General features: G+C 33.4%; 1 protein-coding gene across 1 annotated transcript; it reads right to left on the bottom strand.

Moving 5' to 3' along the window:
• Positions 1-7,352: 7,352 nt before the first annotated feature.
• Positions 7,353-21,586, bottom strand: LOC128994317 (uncharacterized). Its single transcript, XM_054418762.1, has 4 exons — positions 21,475-21,586; positions 15,618-15,768; positions 10,553-10,979; positions 7,353-7,536 (listed from the first exon to the last, which is right to left on the bottom strand). The coding sequence occupies exons 1-4, from the start codon at positions 21,532-21,534 to the stop codon at positions 7,410-7,412; spliced, it is 765 nt and encodes a 254-aa protein (XP_054274737.1). The 5' UTR covers positions 21,535-21,586; the 3' UTR covers positions 7,353-7,409.
• Between the last annotated feature and the right edge of the window lie 777 nt (positions 21,587-22,363).

Here is a 22,363-nt window from a genome sequence, read left to right as displayed (position 1 = left end):
GACTCATGATCAATTTTGTAATAGGTGATTGATATTAATTAACTGGATTATTTTACCTTAATTAATTTGTCATATTTAGTTTTTCATTAATAAATTAGTCTTTTTCTGATAAACTGTCGGTTTATTGCTTTTATTATGTTCTTTTTCGATTCTGCATCATAAGAAACATAGAAAACGACACCCCACTTGCTTGGATCCCATAAATAAAAATTTTCTCAAAATCACTACCCCCATAAACTTAAAACCCCATAAAATGGTACTTCCACCACCACAATCACTAGGGACTCTTTAGATTCCAATACCTAATGGTAATTACTACGTTTCCTGCAAGTTTCACGAATGGACTAATTTTTATGTTGTTATGTTATGAAATTGTTATGTTTTATGTTACTGGTTTTTAGCGAATTTCCCTATAGGGAAGTAGCTATTACCGTAGGTCTAATGGTAAGACTTAGGCCCGGGACCGATTTACTTTTTCATTTTAATGTCCCCAGAGGCCAAAAACACCATTCGTTCAAATTTTTATATATGTATATATATATATATATATATAGGTATATATATATAGATTTATATATATATATATGTGTGTCCGTGAACACGATAACTTGAGTAATTTTTATCCGATTTTGATGAAATTTGGTTTGAAGGTGTAAGGCGGGATAAACTTGAATGAGTTCGCGATCCAGCATGATCGGACCATGGGAACAGGGTTTTATGGGGGGTTTTATGGGGTAAAAATTGGTTTTTCTCACTTCTTACCCTCAAAACACAAAATTTCCCAATTTTTCTCTAAATCTTCTTAAAGAGCTTAAAAAAACAAACAATTCAGTATATCAAAGTGTTTTTGTACGGTTATTGGTTACGGAGAAAACTAAAAAAATGGTAAATTTAAAATTCCCATGTTATTCTTATGGAGAATATTGTAAAATGTTGTAGTTTGCTTGTTTATGGATATATTTTGATCAAACTTGGCACATTTATTTATTTTATAGTAAGCTATCAATATTTTACCAAAAACACACTACTTTATTAGTTTCCTTGTAGCAGCAAACCTACGTACTCGTTAAACCTAATGTTATTTAAATAGATCAATTGAAAATCAATTCGGCCAAATGGAAATTCGCTTAGACGGCAGGTTTGCTGCGGCGGGGGTATTTTAGTATAATTTTACCTGTACTAAAAGTCGGCTTCCTTGTACTGTTGATAGTACAAAAAGCTGCTAATTGCTGCATATTTATACTTTGTCGTACGGTTTATACCTTGGCGCACATCAGGATTCCAACGAAACAACACAAAACAGCGTGGTTCTATTATGCACGTAATCCGTGTACGCTTGGAAATAGGTTGGCAACACTTAAGGATAATAATATTACGAGCAGCTGATTGACTATTATAACTACGATTTAACCTGTCATTTCGTGTTTATAGTTTTCTAGCTGTAACCCGCGGGCTTTGCCCCGTTTAACTTCTTAATTTTCAAGATTATCTCGTTCGCATGGCTCAATCACGTCCTGGTTGAAGTTTGTTCGCTACGCTCACTCACCTTTGGGTTGGAGCTCGTTCGCTACGCTCACTCACCGTTAGGGTGGAGCTCGTTCGCTGCGCTCACTTGCCTTCAGGTTAGCTCGTTCGCTACGCTAACTCGCCTCCAGGTTGAAGTTCGTTCGCTACGCTCACTCACCTTTTGGTTGCAAATTAGCTGTTGTCATAAATGTAAAAGAAATAATAGTGCTGCACCCTGTTGGTAATCCTTGTAACTTTAATGCTATTGAACATCACAGAACAGAACCAACTTGTTTAATTGAAACAGCTGTTAAGATTCAATAATTCCATTTCTCATAAGGTTAACATGGGAAACTCCAGAGCCACTGGGGCGGAGCCCGAAAGGATTTTTGAAATAAGTATATGCCTATATGTTAATCGGGAATGTGAGCTATCATCATGCCAAATTTCAGCCCAATCCGACCAGTATTTTTCGCGTTCACTTGTCACAAACATACATCCATACATCCATCCATACATCCATACATCAAAACTTTCTCATTTATAATATTAGTAGGATGTTCTCTTTTCGGTATTTCTGAACTTTCTGGACTTTTTTTAAACGTTTTTAAAACATCCCTTATAACAAACAATAGTTAATAGCTAATAAGAAGAAAATACCTTTAAAGCATTTTTTTAGGCGCGGAAACTACTGCAAATTACAAAAATATACGGAACTATTTTCTCAAGTTGCGGAGCACATTGCTTGCCGAGGAAAAAATAGCGGAGTGATACGGACCGGGGACTACTTTCTCTAGGGCACCTATTTGTGTTGCCAGCTGAACCTAAAAAACGTGTTGTATAGTGTTTGAAAGACTAATTATTTATATGCTTTATCGTGACTGTAGGAAAAATATAATTTGTAACACGAGTGCAAAAGGCCTTTGCTGCACTCGAGATCATTCCGCATTTGGCTGCGGCTCGTGCGTAAACGTTGCTCTCGTGTGCAGCAAAGTGCCAAATTGCTTACTAGTTACACAAATAACTATTCTTAGGTACAGTATTTAACCGATTTGATTTACGTAGCTAAATAAGGTTATAACAAATAACATTTATTTTATCTTAAACAATTCGTCTGAAAATCACATTCATGGATCCATCTCATAAATGGCAAACTTAAGTAAGACCATGACGTAGGAAGTGGTGAAGGAAGTAGTAAAGGCAAGAAGTGCGGAGTGTGGGAACCGTTTGTGGAAGTTACATTAATGTATCTGCAATACTAAAATTTTATTGGAAGGGAGAGAAACAGGTCCAAGACGTAGGAAGTGGTGAAGGAAGTAGTAAAGGCTTGCAGTGCAGAGTGTAGGAACGCTTTATGGCAGTTACATTAATGTATCTGCAATACTAAAATGTATTGGGATGGGAGGGAAACAGGTCCACAGCGTTGGAAGTGGTGAAGGAAGTAGTATTGGTGAACAGTCTGCAGTGTGGGAACCGTCTGCGGCAGTTAGATTAATATATCTGCAATACTAAAATGCGATGGGAAGGGAGGGAAACAGTATGAAAGTGGTGAAGGAAGTAGTAAAGGCTAGCAGTGCAGAGTGTGGGAACATTTATTTGTATTTTGTATTATATCTATAAACATTTGTTCATTTATCGCTTTATAAACCATGAAACATGAATGCTCCACTCAACTGGCTTTGATTGCTATGAAAGCAATCCTAGTTATCGTATTCCAACAACGAAGCAATTGTATAAACGAGTATAACGACTAAATGTAGGCAATAGAATCTTATCCACTAACACATTTAAATAACATAACTTTATCGTTCAGCTGGAAAACTGCAAATTGAAAAGAGCAATCTGGGGCTCACTAATCCAAACATTCAACTTCTCATTTCTTATCCAGTATTAACAGGCCCAAAGGTTCCCCTAGTACGATTTAATTTTTGCAGTAAATATAACATTACACCAAAATTATTGGTAAAAAATATTGGTGTTTACGTTTCTAAACCAACGGGTGCTCCATGGGTACTTTTTCACATAAATTTTAGAATATCTGCCATTTTGCCTAGGGAGATATCCACCTCGGGTTTGCATCATTGTGTTTCTTTTGACAAACCCTTCAAAATGAGGGGTCACTTAATAGGGATTGTTATAAAAAAATAGTCACCCCCACCCCCTACCCTGTTAAAGGAGTTTAAAAAATTTTTTGATATAGAAAATGCTGAACCTATGTTAACAAACATTCCACAAACAGAATATTCCTATCTATTTCGGTTTTAAAAATAGAGATTTGTTTGATGCTTTTTCACATACAATAAATCATATTTAGGAATACCTGCCATTTTGCCTAAGGCTGAGATATTCACCTCGGGTTTGCGTCATTGTGTTTGTAACGTTGCTAGTAATGTTTAAAACAAGGGGAAATCGGACTGATCACCCGATAGTAATTATTGCTGTTTGGAAGGACGCCTTCAACTGCCCCAATACACAATATTGCTAGTAAGTCTTGCAATTGCCGCCTCCCCACTGAAGGAGCAAGATAAATTCAATCTGTAGCCAAGGGAGCTACACGTGCCGACCATCAGTAGCCCTCAGGTTTGTGCATGAGTACTGATAAGCCCAGCTGATGGATAGGGAAAAACTGTGCATTTATGGTGTGGAAGCCGACCTGACTGATTGTGGATATCCAGGACAACACCCCCTTCTCTTCAGGAATATTTTATTGAGGATATTAATGCAGATATTTTATTTGTAAATTGTATGTTCATAATCAAATTATAAGTAGTTTATGTTGCCTTGAATGATAAATTTTGTTGGAATTATAAAATTCTAACATTGACTTTTCATGCATAAACAATCTCAAAAAGCACATGTTTCTAAAACTTTGTAAATAGGTAAAATATATTTTATTAGGAGTTTTGCTGTTAATCAAAGTAAAATAAACGTTATGGGGGTTAATTTAATATCAAGCATAACTAAAAATTTAAAGTTATCTATTGTTGTACATAAAATTTTGTGAATATTGAGTGAAGTAAATTACAATCATTGTTGGGCTGTAAATGTTAAAATATTAAAAATCCAGTAGTATTTTTATTAAATTAATTACTTGGTTTTGCTGAAAACTGTAAATAATAAATTTCAAACGTTAGCAAATTTGTAAATATTAGGCTATATTTTTAATAATCAACATTTTATGTAGCTACATTGTCTAGGTCAAACTTATTTAGTTGTACATATTTTATGTTCCATTTTGTCAATTTTAACTGGGTCAAAAATTATAGTTAGTGTACTCATTGTTTGATGTGTAATTTAATGTGTAATAGATTCTTGAGGTTAAAATAATTATTGTATGAATTCAATACATCATAGTAGGTGTGATACAATGATAAAATCATACTGTATAAGCTTTTGGGCAGTTACAATTGTAGCATATTATTTGGAATACAGATAAAACAGATTACTATGCAGATAATTTCCAGGACCTTGCATTATCACAAGAAGTTGTTTACAAAGTTGCATATTTTTATCTATTAAAATATTTGGTAATTATCTTTGAACTAGGGTGATTATCTTTGGTGGAAATATTTGGTAATATTTAAATATTTGTTTTTATGTAGGATTGTTATTTGTAATACTCACTAGAACAAATTAGTTGAATTATTTATTTAAACAGGGAACAACTATTACATTTATTTAATATTTTACAATACAACTGTGTTTTGGCTTAAAAGTGTGGCACTAGAACTTGTTTTGTTATATATATATATATTTTGATTATGGTGAGATCATGTACTATTCAGTAAGGAACTTTGTAGGGTTTTTTGGCTACTGCTGCTGGGATTTGGATCCAACAGCCTGGACACTCTGGTCACTGCTTTGCACTCTACCACACTTGGTCTACCCACTGCTATGTTTCTGGACATTTGGACCTGGACTGCCTGACTGGTCAATCACCCTTGATGCTGTGGACCTACCTACTTCAGACCGAGCCCGAGATCATCTGTCTTCAACCGATAAGTCATACATCTTATTCTTTAGTCTAAAATATCTTACCATCTGATCTCACAGCTTATCCCGGAATAATCAAATAAACACTTGGCTAGCCAGACATTGTGGACACTTGGTGCTTGAGTGCCCCCACCTCTAGGTGTGTGTGAGACTATTAAGTGCCACAGGAATATTTGAGTGCCTGGATGTCGTCACGCCTCATTGGAGAATATTTATTATAAATTATTTAGCCTTGTTAGATTTAAGTAGTGTGCATGTTCTTGTTTGATGATATTTTTATGGTTATGTGGATGTATTTGAGAATTTATATGTACTTAAAACGTCTTTTCAGCACGGTGGCCACCTGCAGTTGCACTCAATTGATTAATTAATTTCATGTTGTAGTATTATTTGCTGAATATCTTGCTTTTGGTGAAACATATACTAAAGTTTATCTTGAGCAGACAATATCTGATTTATTTATGTACATTTTTGAAATACTTTATTATTTGAATATTTTGTGGTTTTTGTGACATTGAGGGTTGAATATACAAATTGGAGCCACATTTAAATTATGTATTTTGTATGTGACAATCTGATAGCTGAATAAATATTGTGTCTGCTAACTGGTTATCATCTATTTGCCTGTCTAGACACAAATAATTTAGTGTGAATTTACAAAACAATTTGAATTAGAGTCTTTTGAATTTTAATCAATTCTTTTGCTATATTTTGAGGGTACATAATTTATTCGCTGTTTAGTTATAAGATTGCATGAACAGTCAAACTTTCTTTATCTTTATAGTAATTAATTATCTGCATTACCTAAACGTTATCTTGTTATCTGATGAACTGACCCAACTGGATGGATTCCCCATTGGCATCACATGAACTCCAGGGTATGATTAATGGGGTGGCGCCCTTTTAAAACCATCTTAACAGATAAGGATAGAATTTTGGGTAGCTTTAATATTCTTCAAGGCAAACTTTGGCGAATTAAGATTCAGACCCCGCCCTACTCCACTGACTTGGCCGGAGCACATGGCATGTTCCTTTAACATAATGGATAACTCTGCACCCTTTAAATGATTTTCAGATTGTACTTTTGTCCCCAATTTATAAATGGAAATGTGTTACTCAGAATTGCATCATGTAATAAACAAAAATTTATATGGTTCATTTATCGTAATTACATCCATGGTACTCACCTACTAACAATATCCTTTAATTCAGGGTGTAACATAAAGCACAAGGGCCTAGGTTTTTAGGATTTCCCTACTTTTAGGTCATATTTTTAGGTTTTTAGGGCTATCCTATAAAAAATCCCAATATATTGGTTATTTAGTTATTTAAACACAGGATTTATTTATTTTTGTTATCACCATTCTGTAGACGAATCATTATTGTAAATAATTTATAGCTATGTACCAATGAATTTGTATTAAATAGTAGGAGAAATCATGCATCACAAAATATACAACTATGGTGTAGAGTATATATGTATGCAAAGGTCTATGTGTAATAAAGCCACCTGATCAACTTTAGACAATTTATTAATTAAATAAAACCTGTGTTCAGACTTTTGAACAATGGTAAGCAAATTGCTTACATTATTTGATGTCTATTTAAATAAGTTTTCAATTGCTGAGTAAGTAGAATAGATTGTTATCGTTTTCAGGCCCTGTTTATGACGGATGAATTTGGCTGTATATATAAAGTATATATATTATATATACTGAATTTGTATAGATATAAATTAGAATATAAGTAGAATAATTGATAGATACTTTTCTACAGGAATATTTGCCTAATATTAGAACATGCCATATTGGATAAAGGTTGGTTGTAAGTAAAATTAAAATGGTAAATTCAAGTTTTGTCTTTTTATTTTCAAAACTAAGACATGGTTGACTCATTTCCTCTTCTGTTGGTTAAGACGTTCCCGCATCCGGTGCTGGTTCAGTAGCAGAGTTAGTAGCAGGGGCATCTTCTACTTTACATAAAGATTCAATATTTGCTTCTTTACTCCATGCCGCATCTTCAGGACTGATTATGTCTCTGAAAAAAAAAAAAAATTTATACTATGATGTCTATTGAGATTGTCAATAGTTTAACGCTATTTGTATACTACATTAGAAAATCACAGGTGGGGGAAAAACGGGAGCTTTTGAAAATGCAATAAAGGATTTCTAGTAAGGGCCAAGAACAAGTTTTCATAGGAAGAACTCTGGGACAAAATATTAGTTTTCCTAAGGGCAAGAACTATAACTAAATGGTTGTTTTAGTAACATTTTAAAATATTGCATAAGCGTCAGCAATTACATTTGTATTGTTTTGTTACTGTTTGTTTAATTTCTCATTAAACTGTTGATCCTCTTCATAGATTTTCTTTGTTTGCATCTATACAGGGTTTCCTGTTTCAACTAGAAAAAACTCCAGGGAATTGTTGTATGGGTCAAATAAAAAGAAAATCAGATAAAAATAAATAGCATTTTTCCAAAACCGCTTTGTTAACCATATATCCGCCCTTTTGTATTTTTTACAAAAACCTTTTTATCTTTGGGTTGTTTGGACTGATCTTTATGAAACATGGTATGTATGGTGCTTGAAGATATTTAATGTTGAAAAAATATTAACTTAGTTTAATTTAAAATTCCAAAATTCTGTCCATTTTAATTTCTAATTTAAATAACCGGTACAAAAAAATGGCTGGCTTTATGAATAATTGTCAAGAATACTTTTATTTCATTCATAAAATCTATATATTAATAGGCAAGCATGTTTCTTTAAAATCTTTATAAGTTAAAATAGGCTAAAAAATGAGCACAAAAAATAATTGGGAATTAAACAAAAATTAAAATTGTTTATTTTTTATTATCTGAGGTTTTAAGGACATCTTATCCACCAAGTATAAATATCGTAAGCACCGGGAAGGCAGAAAAAGGTTAAAACAAAGTATCTTAAGTGGGTTTTTTTTTATAAAAAGAAAATAATCTGAAATTAATTTGAGTCCATAAACTGCTGTTTTAAGATGTTTTACATTTAAAAACCATTTATGCTGGGTATTCTGTAAGGTTTTATGTACATGATAAACAGTTTTTTGTGTCTCCTGTAAAATGTACGTTTTGGTACTTTACGATACTTTTTCCCCTATAAAGGGGACGACACGGGCCTTATGGGTTGCCATGATGGTGACGAAATAACAACAAAATATAAACAGAAAATCGAAACAAATGGAATAAATTCTATTCACATGTTTTATTTACAGCGTGGGGAAAATAGAGAAGTCTGTACATAACATGTTTTTGGTCGAGTTTTCGACCACTGGACGTCCTCTAGTTCTCTATCAAACGACACCAAGTTCAAAAAGATCGTATAAAAAATAACTGAATTATCACGATTTGTAGTTTTGATGTGGTAAAATAAGGGTCAGTAGCCAGGTTTTCCTAATTTAAAGATATAATACCCCCGCCACAGCAAACCTGCAGACTAAGCGAATTTCAACTTGTATGATTACATTTTTACTAAAATATTTCTGTAAATAAGACATTTATTCCCTATTTAAATAACATTAGATTTAACAAGTGCTTAGGTTTGCTGCTACGGGGAAGGTAAAAAGTTTTTTTGACCATACGTCAATAGTATAGGATGAAATAAATACATTTGCCAAATTTTATCATTATATATCCATAAACAAGTAAACTACAAACTTTTTCATTTTCTCCGTAAGAATAATGGGAATTTTAAATTACACTATTTTTGAATTTTCTCCGTGACCGTTAGGCATACAACAGCGCTTCAATATACTAAATTTTTTATTTTCTTAAGCTCTACAAAACGGTTTAAAAAGAAATTGCAAAATCTTTTGTTTTTAGGGTCAAAAATGGGAAAACGCTATTTTTACCCCATAAAGCCCCCCATAAGCCCCCGTTCCCATGGTCCGATTATCCTGGATCGTGAACTCGTTCGAATAAACGTAGTTTTACACGTTTGTACAAAATTTCATCAAAATCGGATCATTTTTGCTCAAGTTATCACGCTAACGGACACACACATATATTTATGGGTCTGACTTAGGGGAGGTACGAATGAGGCATTTAGTTCAAAATTCCTCCGAGAACAGCGCTGTAGTAGAGAGCACTTTGGCAATGAAGGTTTACTAATCGCAAAAATAGTTCTGTTCATAAAATAAAATTATAAATGCCTCAAATTCAACTTTATTATTTTTTAATTATAAAATTAAACTATCATAAACTAACCGAACTAACCAAACTTGCTGATAAAGAAATAATATAACAAAAGTTTAGTAATCGGAAAAATAATTCTGTTTATTAAATAAAACTAGAAATTGCTCAATTAAAATTTTATAATGACTTAATAATAAAATTAAACTGTAATAACCGAACCAAACCAACCAAACTTGCTGATAATAAAAAAATCTTGGACAACAAGTTAACGCTACCAGCGGGATTCGAACCCGAGACCTACAGTATATCAGCCCAGCACTCTAACCATTTGACCACCGAGGCCGATGGCTATTGTCCGTTTTGTTACGGTAATGGCGTTCCCTCAGCTAATAAGAAGCCCACAGCTGTCATCGTAGCCTCTTCTATACCTCCCCTGAGTAAATACCATATATATATATGAATTTGAACGGATGGTGTTTTTGGCTTCTAGGGACTTCAAAAAGAAAAATTAAAGTCCCGGGTCCAGGTCTTACCATGAGTACTACGGTAATAGCTTATTCCCTATATGGGAAGTTCGCTAAAATGTAAATACCCAAATATTAGTCTACACTGACCTAATTTAATGTAGTGATAAAGTTATACATATCTCTATTTTACATATCTATCAAGATTTTCATGCAAAAGAAGAACAATTATAGTAGCTTTTTTCAAACGTATTTACTATTTAATAACTAATGTAATTCAACTCTTAAGTAATTGTCACGGTTCAATATTTGTAGGTAAATACCTTTATAGATACATGACCACAGTTATTTAAGCTAGTATACAGATATCACGTTTATTCTTCCTGACATTTTACTCATTCAACTATTCACCTTCGTACTTACTTTGCCTCGCATTCGTCCAACAATTTTGACCTTTGTGACAGTGTTGGGCAATCGTCTTCGCCACGTTTTTGGAATCCACCGGTCACCGAAGCGAAGCTCTTAATCTTGCATTCTTCTTTATCCTCTTTGTTCACTCTGATTTTAAACAGGTACAGTTTGCACTCATCGCCGTCACAGGTTTTGCGCGAGCAGAGGTGTTTGACGTTGTCCAGGACGACGGAGGGGTCCGAAGTACAGTAAGCCTCAACCATGTTCGGTCCTTCTAGAAGTTCTACGTAATGCAGATGAGTTTCCTTCGTCTTGGTAGCACAATGCTGCCGAGCCTCTGGCAAAGGGAGACACGCCATCTTGAATTGTTTCTTCGTAGCTGCTATGGCAATCAACTTCTTTCCTTTGTCATCTTTCTCGAAGGCGTCGACTTTGTAAACTGGAAACAATTAATTTAAGTTACTATTAAGTATTTTACCTAACCCACCATGTTAAACTTCCCTATCTCAAGCGTGATGTATACATCTTCTTTACTTCACAAGTGAAGTAAAGTTTCAAAAAGTCACTCGGTGAAGTAATGAAACCCATTTAAATAACATTGAGTGCTCAACTTAAAAAAATATACTTCTATGGAGCCAACGACGTTTAACGCTAGAAATCAGCTGTGCGCTTGAATTTTGTTATGCTTTTGTAAAAGTTACTGTTAGAAGATGAGTGAAATGGATAATGAAAAATATTGTACGTAACCCCCTGTATATTGTCGGGTCAGGTAAAATCGTGTACGTTACACGTTACGCAAAAGCGTGTTTACATCTTTTAGGTGAATTATGCAACTCGCTTCCGCTCGTTGCACAACATTCACCTGCGTGATGTAAAATACGCTCTTACTACACTTGTAAGGTAAATAGCTAATATTGATTTTAAATATTTTTGCCTTTAGTCTGTCTCAGAAATATAATATATTTTGACATTTAAATATTGTTGTCTTTGGCCCGGAACCAACACATGTTTTAGGTTTAACACATTTACATGTGGTTTTTCATATTATTTGTTTTGTTTATGTTCTGTGTTCATGTTGAAGAAATGTAAAACTAATAAATTATTTTTGCTCTTAATTATTTTTATTGTTTATTACTCGCTCAAAGTATTTAAGAAAGTTTCCTCTCTTATCACTATAGCTGTTCTTAAAAAATTCTAAATTTCAAACCTCAAGATTTATAGTATACAAAGGGGAAAATATTTAAAGGTAAAATCTCTTTATATCATTTGGAACTAATCAAGGCTGATTTGATGGTAAATTCTATTCTCACATCTCTTGTTCCTTTCTTTGTAATCATTTCAGTTACAGAAATTGAAAATTTACCGAAAGTTTGATCAAATTTCCATTGAGCTGAACTCGAATAGTGAAATAAGCTATTTAAAAGTAATTTAGAACAGAGCCACTTTCACTTTAGGTCCTAGTTATGGAATAGAGCTTAAATCAAAAGATTCATCGAAGTTTAAGAACTACAATTAGAGCAAGTGTAAACGTAGCGTGACGTTTTATGACACTGAAATCATTGAATTTACTTTTTAAACCTTAACCACAGGGACTTATGAAAGCCAAGGGAAAACCAATTCCCAAAATGTAAATTGAAATATGTCAATGATACTTCACGGTACATGGACTTTCTTGTAATATATCAATTATGTTTAGTTATTTTTGCATGATAACAAGAACCAAGACAACAGGGCTGGTTCTAGAACGAGATAATGAGTGGGCAAATCCACTTGTTTTACGTGGTCATAGTTATTTGGGAATAACAATAATAAATCAAGTAGTGGGAGTAAGCACATTAGCCCCCACCTTATTATGATATATGATTTACCCTCAATCCTTACGATCATATATGATTTGGCAATAAAAAAAAGAAAAACAAAATTATATGATTCCACCAAAATGACAACAAAATATTAAAATCAACAATAGCGTTATAATTATGTATAATATGACATGTGGGATCTCTGTGAGATTTGATCTAATGAACCTCTGTTTTGGGTACATCCTGTACTGGTATTGAAATACCCTCGCCGCAGCAAACCTGCAGACGAAGTGAATTTTCATTATTCTGAATTGATTTTCAATTAAATCTATTTAAATAACCAGGAAACTATTAAAATGTTTTTTTAGTAAAATATTAATAGCTTAGTATAAAGTAAATAAATATGCCAAGTTTGATCAAAATACTGTATATCCATCAACAAGCAAACTATTTTACAATATTCTCCATAAGAATAATTTGGGAATTTAAAATTTAAAATTTTTTGAATTTTAACCTTTATTAATAACCGTGCAAAACCACTTTGATATAGGTACTAAATTATTTGCTTTTTATGCTCTTTAAAAATGTTTACAGATAAATTGGGAAAATTTATGTTTTGAGGGTCAAAAATGAGAAAAACCAATTTTTACCCCAGAAAACCCCGCTCCCCATGGTCGATCATGGTATGCTGGTTTGCGAACTCATTCTTGTTTGCGACGAAATTTTCTGCACTGGAAAAAATATTAAAAGTGCAGTCGCCGCCGTTTGCCGGGGTTAGCTCAGCCTACAATGGCTGGGTAAAGTTCCAGGGTCTGCGATAAGGTCAGGGAAACCACTAGGCCAAAAGCCGGGTCTAACCGGTATAGGACTGGCTCATACACGGGCACTGTGAACAAGTAAAAAACAAGTCACCAAAACAAACGTGCAATAATCACTACCAGGCCTACGCCGATTCTCCACTCTCCTAGGGGGTCGTTGCTGACTACGCAACTCGGGCTTCGTCCTAACTATCCAATAGTTAAGCCCAGAGTGCCTAAAACACGGTGAGTTACACGACAACTTGCCAATAAAAACCACAACGCGAGTTATCACCAGGCGGGGTCTACTAGGCCACTATAATCCAATACACAACTCTATTGCCCAAGCTAACAATCAAACAGTTCACTCAATAATAATACCAGATAACAATACAAGTGCACTATAGGAAGAGTGACTACACCAAAACTGCTGGTCTCAATAAATACCAAGCTAAACAAGCAAAACTATATGTAAATTGCAATAGCCTACTATTAAATTATTGAGCAACTTAGTAGCAGATGAATAAATATTAAATACGTTCCAAACACTAGATAAATATATTATCTGATAGCCGGTACTCCGCTATCCAAGCTACCAAGCTAACGTGTTGGATTACTAAGCAAGCTGTTCAGGTTGAAGTAAAATAATCAAATGATTAATTAATAACAACCCTACTGCTACTACTACGACATCAACGTTATATTACTTAGCTGGGCTTCTGTTAACAGGCTAATACAATTAGCTACTAGCCTACTGGCCGCGTGCTTCCAACTACGCACGCCAAATCGTGCAGCCTAGGTTTGTCGGGCCTTACAGTTATTAGTAATATAACTAACTCTAGGTACAACGCAAAATAATATCTACTACAGCCAATTAAATATATTATTTGCGCTCTAGCACCTGCCCAGAACCGTCAGGAATATAAATTAATATTATTCCTGACTAATAAATCCTAACTACCGTCAGGCTTTGACCAGCACGGTTACAACTCTAACTCTCGCAATCAAATCAGAGATGAGTGTTTTAGTAACAACTTTCAACTCTTAAACCAAAAAGTAAGGAACGTCGTCCACTCACCGATAGTGGGTCTGTACCCAACTTACACAAACACTCGGCGCGATCACACCACCAACGTTCTCCGACACCACTGTCACGTTCACTCCTCTCTACGTACACCACCGACGTATCAGCCAGACACCAACACTCTTCACTGCACGGGATCCACCACTCGAATGTCTGTCCTAGGCTATCCTGAGAAACTAGGATATCCCAGGCTTATCGGCACTGATAAGCCGGGTCAAAGGGCGCTAGCCAGGTTCGCCGCCGCCGCTTGCCTACCTCAACAATCGGTGCGCGGCCAAATAGCAAATATTTACCCCCCTAGGAAAAATAACTCGTTACATGTTTATCCCGTCTTACACCTTTAAACCAAATTTTATCATAATCGGACAAAAATTACTCAACTTATCGCGTTCATGGACACACATACAAATTTAAACGAATGGTGTTTTTGCTCTCTGGGGACATCAAAACGAAAAAGTGAATCGGTCCCGGGCCTAGGTCTTACCATGCCACGTACGGTAAAAGATACTTCCCTATAGGGAAATTCACTAAAAAAACATTTAAAATACAGTAGGCCTACTTGCAAGTTATTCCTTATGGTTGGTTTAGAGGGGGAAATCTTTATTTTTGTTGTACTTAAATGAGTTTGTGAACCAGTAAAGTACGGTCATAAAAACAGAGTGTGATTTTTTAAATTCTTTCAAATCTTTACTCTTAAAACATAAAAATGGCCAATTACATTACAACCATCGTAGACCTAACAAACTGTTGTAGGTATCAAAGCGTTATCGTAGTATTACCTAAAAGTTACGGACAAAACTGTATTTTAAATTAGGCCTACTACCTTTTTCAGAAGAAAAAGTGAACCATTGTAGTTTGCTAGTTTATGGATATATTTTGATCAAATTTGGCCATTTTATTTATGAACACTACTATTAACATTTTTTATTGTATAAAATTGCACTTCATTATTACAACATATTTACTCAGCGTGCAATGGTTATGCCGTTGGAAATTACTGTACCACTTTACTTGTTTAGTCCCAAAGGTTACTAGAAATGGTGTTGAAAAGACTGTAGCAGGGCCTACCTATATAAAATTAAGTAGAGTAATTCCAATAAAAGAAACACTGGAAATTAGTTAAAGTGTAAAAGGGGTTGATGGGGACCCTGTATGTATGATCCTGAGACCAAACAGAGCAAAAGTCAGCTGTTATTTCTGCATCGTGATAAACAGTAGTTCACGACTCGTCACAAAACATCCATTCCCCGGCTCGAGAGTTGTTTTCGCACTTGTTAACCACTATCTTTCCCAAAATGGGACTTCGGGACTTTTGAAATATAATATTACAATACAGAATCATGTGCTGGCAAACTTCATGACTACTCTAACCTACATAATTGTCCAAAATATACCTTTTCCGGTCATTACTGCAAATGGAGTGTCTGTGTTTGCGCCCTTTGTGGTAACACCATGACTGGAAGTACCTTCATTCCTCAAGTGATTAACCGTTGCTTTCTGTATTCTTACTCTTTCTAAATCCAATCGATACCTGTAGATAACACGCTGAAACAGAAGATTTATATCAATTGGAGCGAAATATTTTTGTCTTAATTTATTTGTAAGCTTCCACAGCAAGTGATTTCCAGTTATTCAATCCTTTTTCAAAATTGCCTAAGAGGTATGCATTAAGGTTCGTGAGATTCGTGTCAAAAATGTTTTTGATCATTTAGCTTATTATACGATTTGGTAACAAAATGGTAATATGTTGCTGATTTGTATCAGGTTTATTTTATTGCGTATAAATAGTAACACCGACAATTGGGGAAACTTGATGTAGGTTAATTCCATGAGCTTATATACAACTAGCAACAGTGCCCGTTGTGATTAAATACAACGGTCTCTAGTAAAATAATGGTTATGAAATCCATACACCACTTTACTCACTAATATTAATGGTACAGTTTAAGCACATAACATTAGAACCACACATTTAACATAAGGAACACACTTTAAACATAAATGCAAATTGTTAACAACAAAATTTAATCACAGAAAAATTAATTAGATAAAAATATAACAATAAGCTGTTGAATTATTAACACATGTTTCGTATGATTAGATTATGCATACTGGTAAACCAATTATTGCCATCTATAAAAATAATTGGTTTTTCTTTTCGAAGTCGGGTTAGCTCTTCTACCAGACTGATTTTCGTAATTTTTGCCTTAAACTAAAGGTATGGACGTGCCGCAGATTTGCCATCAAGCATTGACATTCATTTTGACGTATATTTCGAGTTATGCACAAACTGCCTCCCTGTACATTTCTTATGGGAGATAAATTTGGTTTATTTCGAGTTCAATGTTTCGCAGGCGGGCGCTGGTTTACAGGAGGGCTCTTCTACCTGCCCGATTTTCATAATTTTGGTCTTAAAAAAAAGCTATGCAAGCACATATTTGTCATCAAGTATCATCATTAATTTATCTAATGTATTACTCGACGAAAGAATTTTTTTTCTCTTCAATTAAAAATGTATTCTAGCAGTTCTAATTACATTATACATTTTGGTCTAAAAGCCTCAAGTGAAATACCAGCTTTCATTTGAGCTATTGATTATTAAGATCGGACTATCTAAAGCACACTGCTGAATCACGAATCAACAATAAATACAATCGTTTTAGTACCTATCTGCAATCAATGATACGTAACTCTATTTTTATTTAAGTGATTTTATATGTCTTGGTCTTAAAATACTTCAAAGGCTTTCACTTAAGATATTGATAGTTTTAATCAGTTAAGTTCAAGATACTGTATCGCTCAATCAGAAAATATAAATTTGATTATATCTTGGATATGGAATTTAGTTTTAGATACATTTACTTAATTCTAATTACGTTATTCTATTTGTTTTGACCTAAGAACCTTCATTGAAATGCCAGCTTCCATTTCATTAAAGCACGCAGCTAAATCACGATCAACACAAATTGTTCAAAAAATTGAGTTATTTATCATCGATTTATAGCCAAATGATCTTGCTTGCAACCTCAACAGTACTTTCATAATTATTTGCAAATCTTCACAAATTAGGCTATCCAATGACCTATTAATTAATAAAATCGGTTCAGTAGAACTGTAGATTTAATTGTACAAAGTTTAACAACAACATCTTTAATTCAGTAAATCTCACTACTATAAACCTGGAGGTTGCTTAACGTTTTTGCAAATAACTTTAAAACGGCGAGGAAATCGACCAAAGTGGAAGGTGATATTCTGAAAGAGAATAAAATTTCCTACAAATTAATATTATAAATATCTTGAATATACTCAATAAAGGCAGCCTAAAGTTGGCTACAAATATAAAATTGAAAATATAAACCTGGAATAAAAGGAGTTTTAAATGTATTATTTTTTGTTTTTTACCTTAAATATCTAATAAAATCAAACTTTCATAATTATTTGCAAATCTACACAAATTAGGCTTTCCAACGACCCATTAAGTAACAAAATCGCTCCGGTAGAAGTCTAGATTTAGTTGTACAAAGTTTAACAAAAATATAATATCTAATTCAGTATTTTCTCACCACTATAAATTTGGAGATCACTTAGATTATTGCCAATATCTTTTAAATGAAGGGGAAATTGACCAAAGTGAATGTGATATTCTGAAAGAGAATAAAATCTACTACAAATAACTACTATGCAATTCTTTAAAATACTTGATAAAGGCAGCTAAAAGCTGGCTACAAATAGAATCTTGAAAACAGAAACTTGAAAAACCCAGTTTTTAATGTATTTTTGTTATTTTAAATTTTTCACCACAAATATTAAATAAAATCACAATTTTATAATTATTTGCAAATCTACATGGGCTAGGCTTTCGAATGACCCATTAGTTAACTAAATCGGTCCAGTAGAAGTCTAGATTTAGTTGTACAAAGTTTAACAAAAATATCCCAAACTCAATATTTTCTCATTACTATAAATTCGGAGGTTGCTTAGCTTTTTTGCAAATAACTTTTGAATGGTGAGGACATCGACCAAAGTGGAAGGTGATATTCTGAAAGAGAATAAAATTTCCTACAAATTGATACCATGCACTTCTTGAAAATATTCAAAAATGGCAGCTAAAAGTCGTGCCCAAATAAAAAGTGTGAAAAACACCGTTTTCAATGTATTTCTTATGGAAAACACGTTTTCTTTAATTTATCACCATAAATCATAACAAAAACAAACTTTCATATTTCTTAAGCTTTCCAACGACCCATTAATTAAAAAAATCGGTCCAGTAGAACTCTAGATTTAGTTGTACAAAGATTTTTAAAACTGAATTATATATAGAATAGACTAGCTGTGTGCCCGTTCTACGCACGGGGATCTTATAGTAGTCAGTTGAAACCTTCTTATATTAAGATTAAGAACAGCAGTTAGTTTGCATATTTGCAGATATGCTGGCAAAAATATTATATATAAACCTTCGCAAATACAGTATCTGACAGTTCAAGCCAAAATAAATGCTTCGCAATTGAATTTCACCCGGATCGTTATGGTCCATATGTCCAATGATTAAACTAAAAAATGTGTTATAGATCCATGAAGCGTAGCCCTAAAGTAGGCCTATAATTGGAAGTTACTTTCCACATCGGTTAACTTAAACGTAACCTCAACCTCACCATTTAACACTTTATTCCGGTTGACATTTTCAGTATCAAAGGTGCTCTTGTCCATTCCGTGAAACACTGAGAAATAAGGACATTAATGCGTTACCAACAGACATACACACAACAATCCAAAAAAGGCCACGAAGTATTGATACATAAACAATATAAAGGCGTAAACAATTCATGATGGTTTGCCCAACAAATGTTTTTCTCAAATAGGTTATCATTTTCTTAGCATACCGGGTAAGCTAAGATTTGGAATCCAGACAGAAAAAGCAAAACTAAGAACTATAGTACATCCGACCAATTAAATACATTAATATCTAGTCCCGAGGTTATTGATCTCTTGCTTTTGGATTTTCTCGTAAAAAGTTATAGCGTAAACTTATCGGTGTCAGTTTGAAAAAAAAAAACAACCTTACCCAAACAACTTTTTGTTATTTAATAGATTACGCATTCTCTAAACAATGATTAGTATATCTATTAACATTAGAAGGAAATGTGACGAAAATCACACAATGTTGGGGTTTTGGTCATTTGTAATTATATTTCTTAAGTAGGTAGGCCATGTATTCTATGGAAAAGTACCGGTATCAAGGATCGTCGTCAAAAAGGTTGTTATGAATAAATATGTAGGCTTACGTACCCAAGATATGAGCTATGGGCCTATTGGCTGTATGGTCCAGCGATTGCATCACACGGTGAGTAGGAACAGAAAGTGACACATTGGAAATTCGAGTTTAGCACTTCCTCTGTTAAACCTCTGTTACAATCACCCACTGCAGTTGTGGTTTTTTACTTTACACTTTACACAACCGCCATTGAAGCGCCGTCAATGAGTGGAAACCTTTTTTGTAAGCTATTGGCGACGATCATTTCAGTGTCCCAGCACTATACAACACTGATTCAAGGTCTTCTTTCTGGTTGTCAAAACTCAAGAAACATTTTATACTCAAAGAATTTCTGGTTCCGATTTGGACGATGTCTAGTTATTTAATTTCATTTACGGTTACACTATTAGACTATATTATTGCACTTGCGATTAATTAAATCCGTTATGTAAGAAAAACGTTTTTAATCTCACTTGGTTGGGATTTGCTTTCAAAACGTGATTCGAAATGGTTGCGGTATTTGTAAACAACATTTGTAAACATATCATTGACAGCTAGAAAAAATAATCTTGATCCGAACAGCTGTTCGTTATTTCATAGACGATTATGTAATAAAAATTGAACGAAAATTTGAAAAAAATCGCACAAAACTGCATTTTTGAACGTCCGTAATTTTATTTACAAAGTAGTGAGGCTATATTTAAATCAATAAAGACACTCTCGCCAATCCAGTGAATACATTAAAATGACTTGGATCTTGATAGGTACTCTGGTTTTCACGGAGAAGATTGCGTAAAATGCCATCTTGAGTGTTGCAGACAAAGGGAAAGACAGACAGACAGACAGACAGACAGAAATAGAGATAAGACTCGTTTCTGCTTCTTTAATGTATAAAACGTAAAAATAACCTAAAAGTATATAATTCTGAGCAAAGTACAGACAAAACTCTAATTTTATTTATATAGATAATGACAAATATTAATTCGCACATTCTTATACATATCGATTTTACTGTAATTTGTACCTGATAATTTAAACAATAAATAACCTATTGTCTAATTAAGTAGTTACAGCGATTAAATGTTGTAAGTTTAAACAGCATTTTAAAGGAAACATATACTTACTGTTAGCTTAGTAATAAGCTTTCTTACACTGTGAGACGCTGTTGTATATAACAAAACTATCTTGATTACATGTTGTTTCCTATAGTTATACGCCACAAGTTTTCGTGTGTAAATAACTACAAAATTACATAAAAGTATAATTAAGGGGATCCGCCACCTTTAAATGGTAAATTTTTATTTTTTTCACATAAAAAATGTTATTTTTTTTTGTTCTGCATACTTTTCTGAGTATGTGGGTAAAATTTGAATACAAACTGAACATTTTTTCTTTAAATAATATTAAAAAATAGAAGTTGTTACAATTGCTATGGAAACGCTATAGCCTACTTTAAAGTCCGTTTTCCGCAAGTTCTGTTTTTCCGTGTTTCTTATTACATATGTTTGAATAACTTTTAAAGTATTATAGATAAGCCATTAAACTTTTTACTACTTGTTCCTTGTTATATTACCGAGATAATTGGGCATAAGAAATTGTGTAGCGAATAAAATAAAATAATTATGATTTTTTTTAAATTTGTAAATTACAAATTTTTATTTTAAAAATATAATTGCTTGTAACTTTTTTTTTCTGAAATGATATTTTAATTATAATGACCAAAAAGTTTCTAGGTATTATAAGGATAAAAATAAATCAATAATCATTACAATTGATCAAAAAATAAAAAAAAAGTTATTCAAAGTTTAGCAATGTACCTAAAAACGCTAAAAAATTTAATAAAAAAAACCAAAAGGTGAAAATTAAATTTAAAACCTCAAAAGCTCATTAAATAAAGGTCCTAAATATAATACCTGCATAAAAAAATGTCTAACTTACTAAATAAAAAAATTTTCATTAAAGGTGGTAGATCCCCTTAACATAACAAAACTGAAACTCACCCCAGTTAACAATGAGAGACTTACGGCGACCAAAAGACCAAAAAATGCAGGGTAATTCATGCTTGTAGTTTCAGCATAAAACTAAAGAACCGCAGAATCCGTCGAGTTGTCGATGAAAACTAAATTTTATTTTGCAGATCGTTAAAGTTAAGTGATGTTTGTGACACCTGTAAACATCTGGTGTAGCTGCCATCGCTGTGATGTCATCATCAACTCGTGAAATGATTGGTTTTTACAAACTTTCATAACTTCAGCAAGTATTTTACAAAAAATTTCCTTAATAAAATTGTTACACTTGTATGTATTTGGTTTTGATGAAGTTTTTATTGGCAAATATGCTGCATGCAAATGAGCATATTTTGTTTTTGCATCATGCTGGTGTGAATACAAATTACAGTTTCATAATCAAACTATTCTATAGTGTACTAAGAAATTAAGTTGCAGGGGTATTCATATTTTTTATTTTTGAAAACAAGATCGTATTTTTGCTTATCTATGTTACATCTTAACTTACTTACTCCTATGACCATGAACCAGGTGGTATTTGGCCTTGCCAACAAGTTACCTCCTTCCCTCCTTGTTTTATAAATCTTCTTGCCTTGATCTAAATTTTTTGGCAAATATTTCTCTTTTTAGTCCTTCCAGTGATTCTTTGGTCTTTGTCAGAGTCTTCTTCCTGCTGGGGTTTGCCTCTAAAAGATCTTTAATTCTAAACATCCTCCCTCCTAAAATATTGCCCTTGGTATTCTGCTCTTTGCTTCTCCTACTATGTCTGGATTATTTATTTTTCATCACTTTTAGGCCAAAATTTAAACGACTGGATGGGTAAACCTTTACCATAAATTTGTGGAATTTGTTAAATGTATTTTACATTTTTACAGTTCCGTTG

Source organism: Macrosteles quadrilineatus, unplaced genomic scaffold (genome assembly GCF_028750875.1).
Source record: "Macrosteles quadrilineatus isolate MER2022 unplaced genomic scaffold, UCM_ALF_1.0 Scaffold_5__1_contigs__length_97177068, whole genome shotgun sequence".
Classification (NCBI taxonomy): domain Eukaryota; kingdom Metazoa; phylum Arthropoda; class Insecta; order Hemiptera; family Cicadellidae; genus Macrosteles; species Macrosteles quadrilineatus.
The sequence above is the reverse complement of the archived record's forward strand: the minus strand, read 5'-3'. Positions and strand labels throughout refer to the sequence as shown.

Bases quoted from the DNA above. Each gene is read 5' to 3' on its own strand.
- LOC128994317 (XM_054418762.1), bottom strand. From the start codon at position 21,534: ATGAATTACCCTGCATTTTTTGGTCTTTTGGTCGCCGTAAGTCTCTCA. The intron at 15,769-21,474 runs GTGAGTTTCAGT...CTTCTGTTTCAG, and splicing joins GTCTCTCATTGTTAACTGGG to CGTGTTATCTACAGGTATCG. The intron at 10,980-15,617 runs GTATATTTTGGA...AATTGTTTCCAG, and splicing joins TGCAGTAATGACCGGAAAAG to TTTACAAAGTCGACGCCTTC.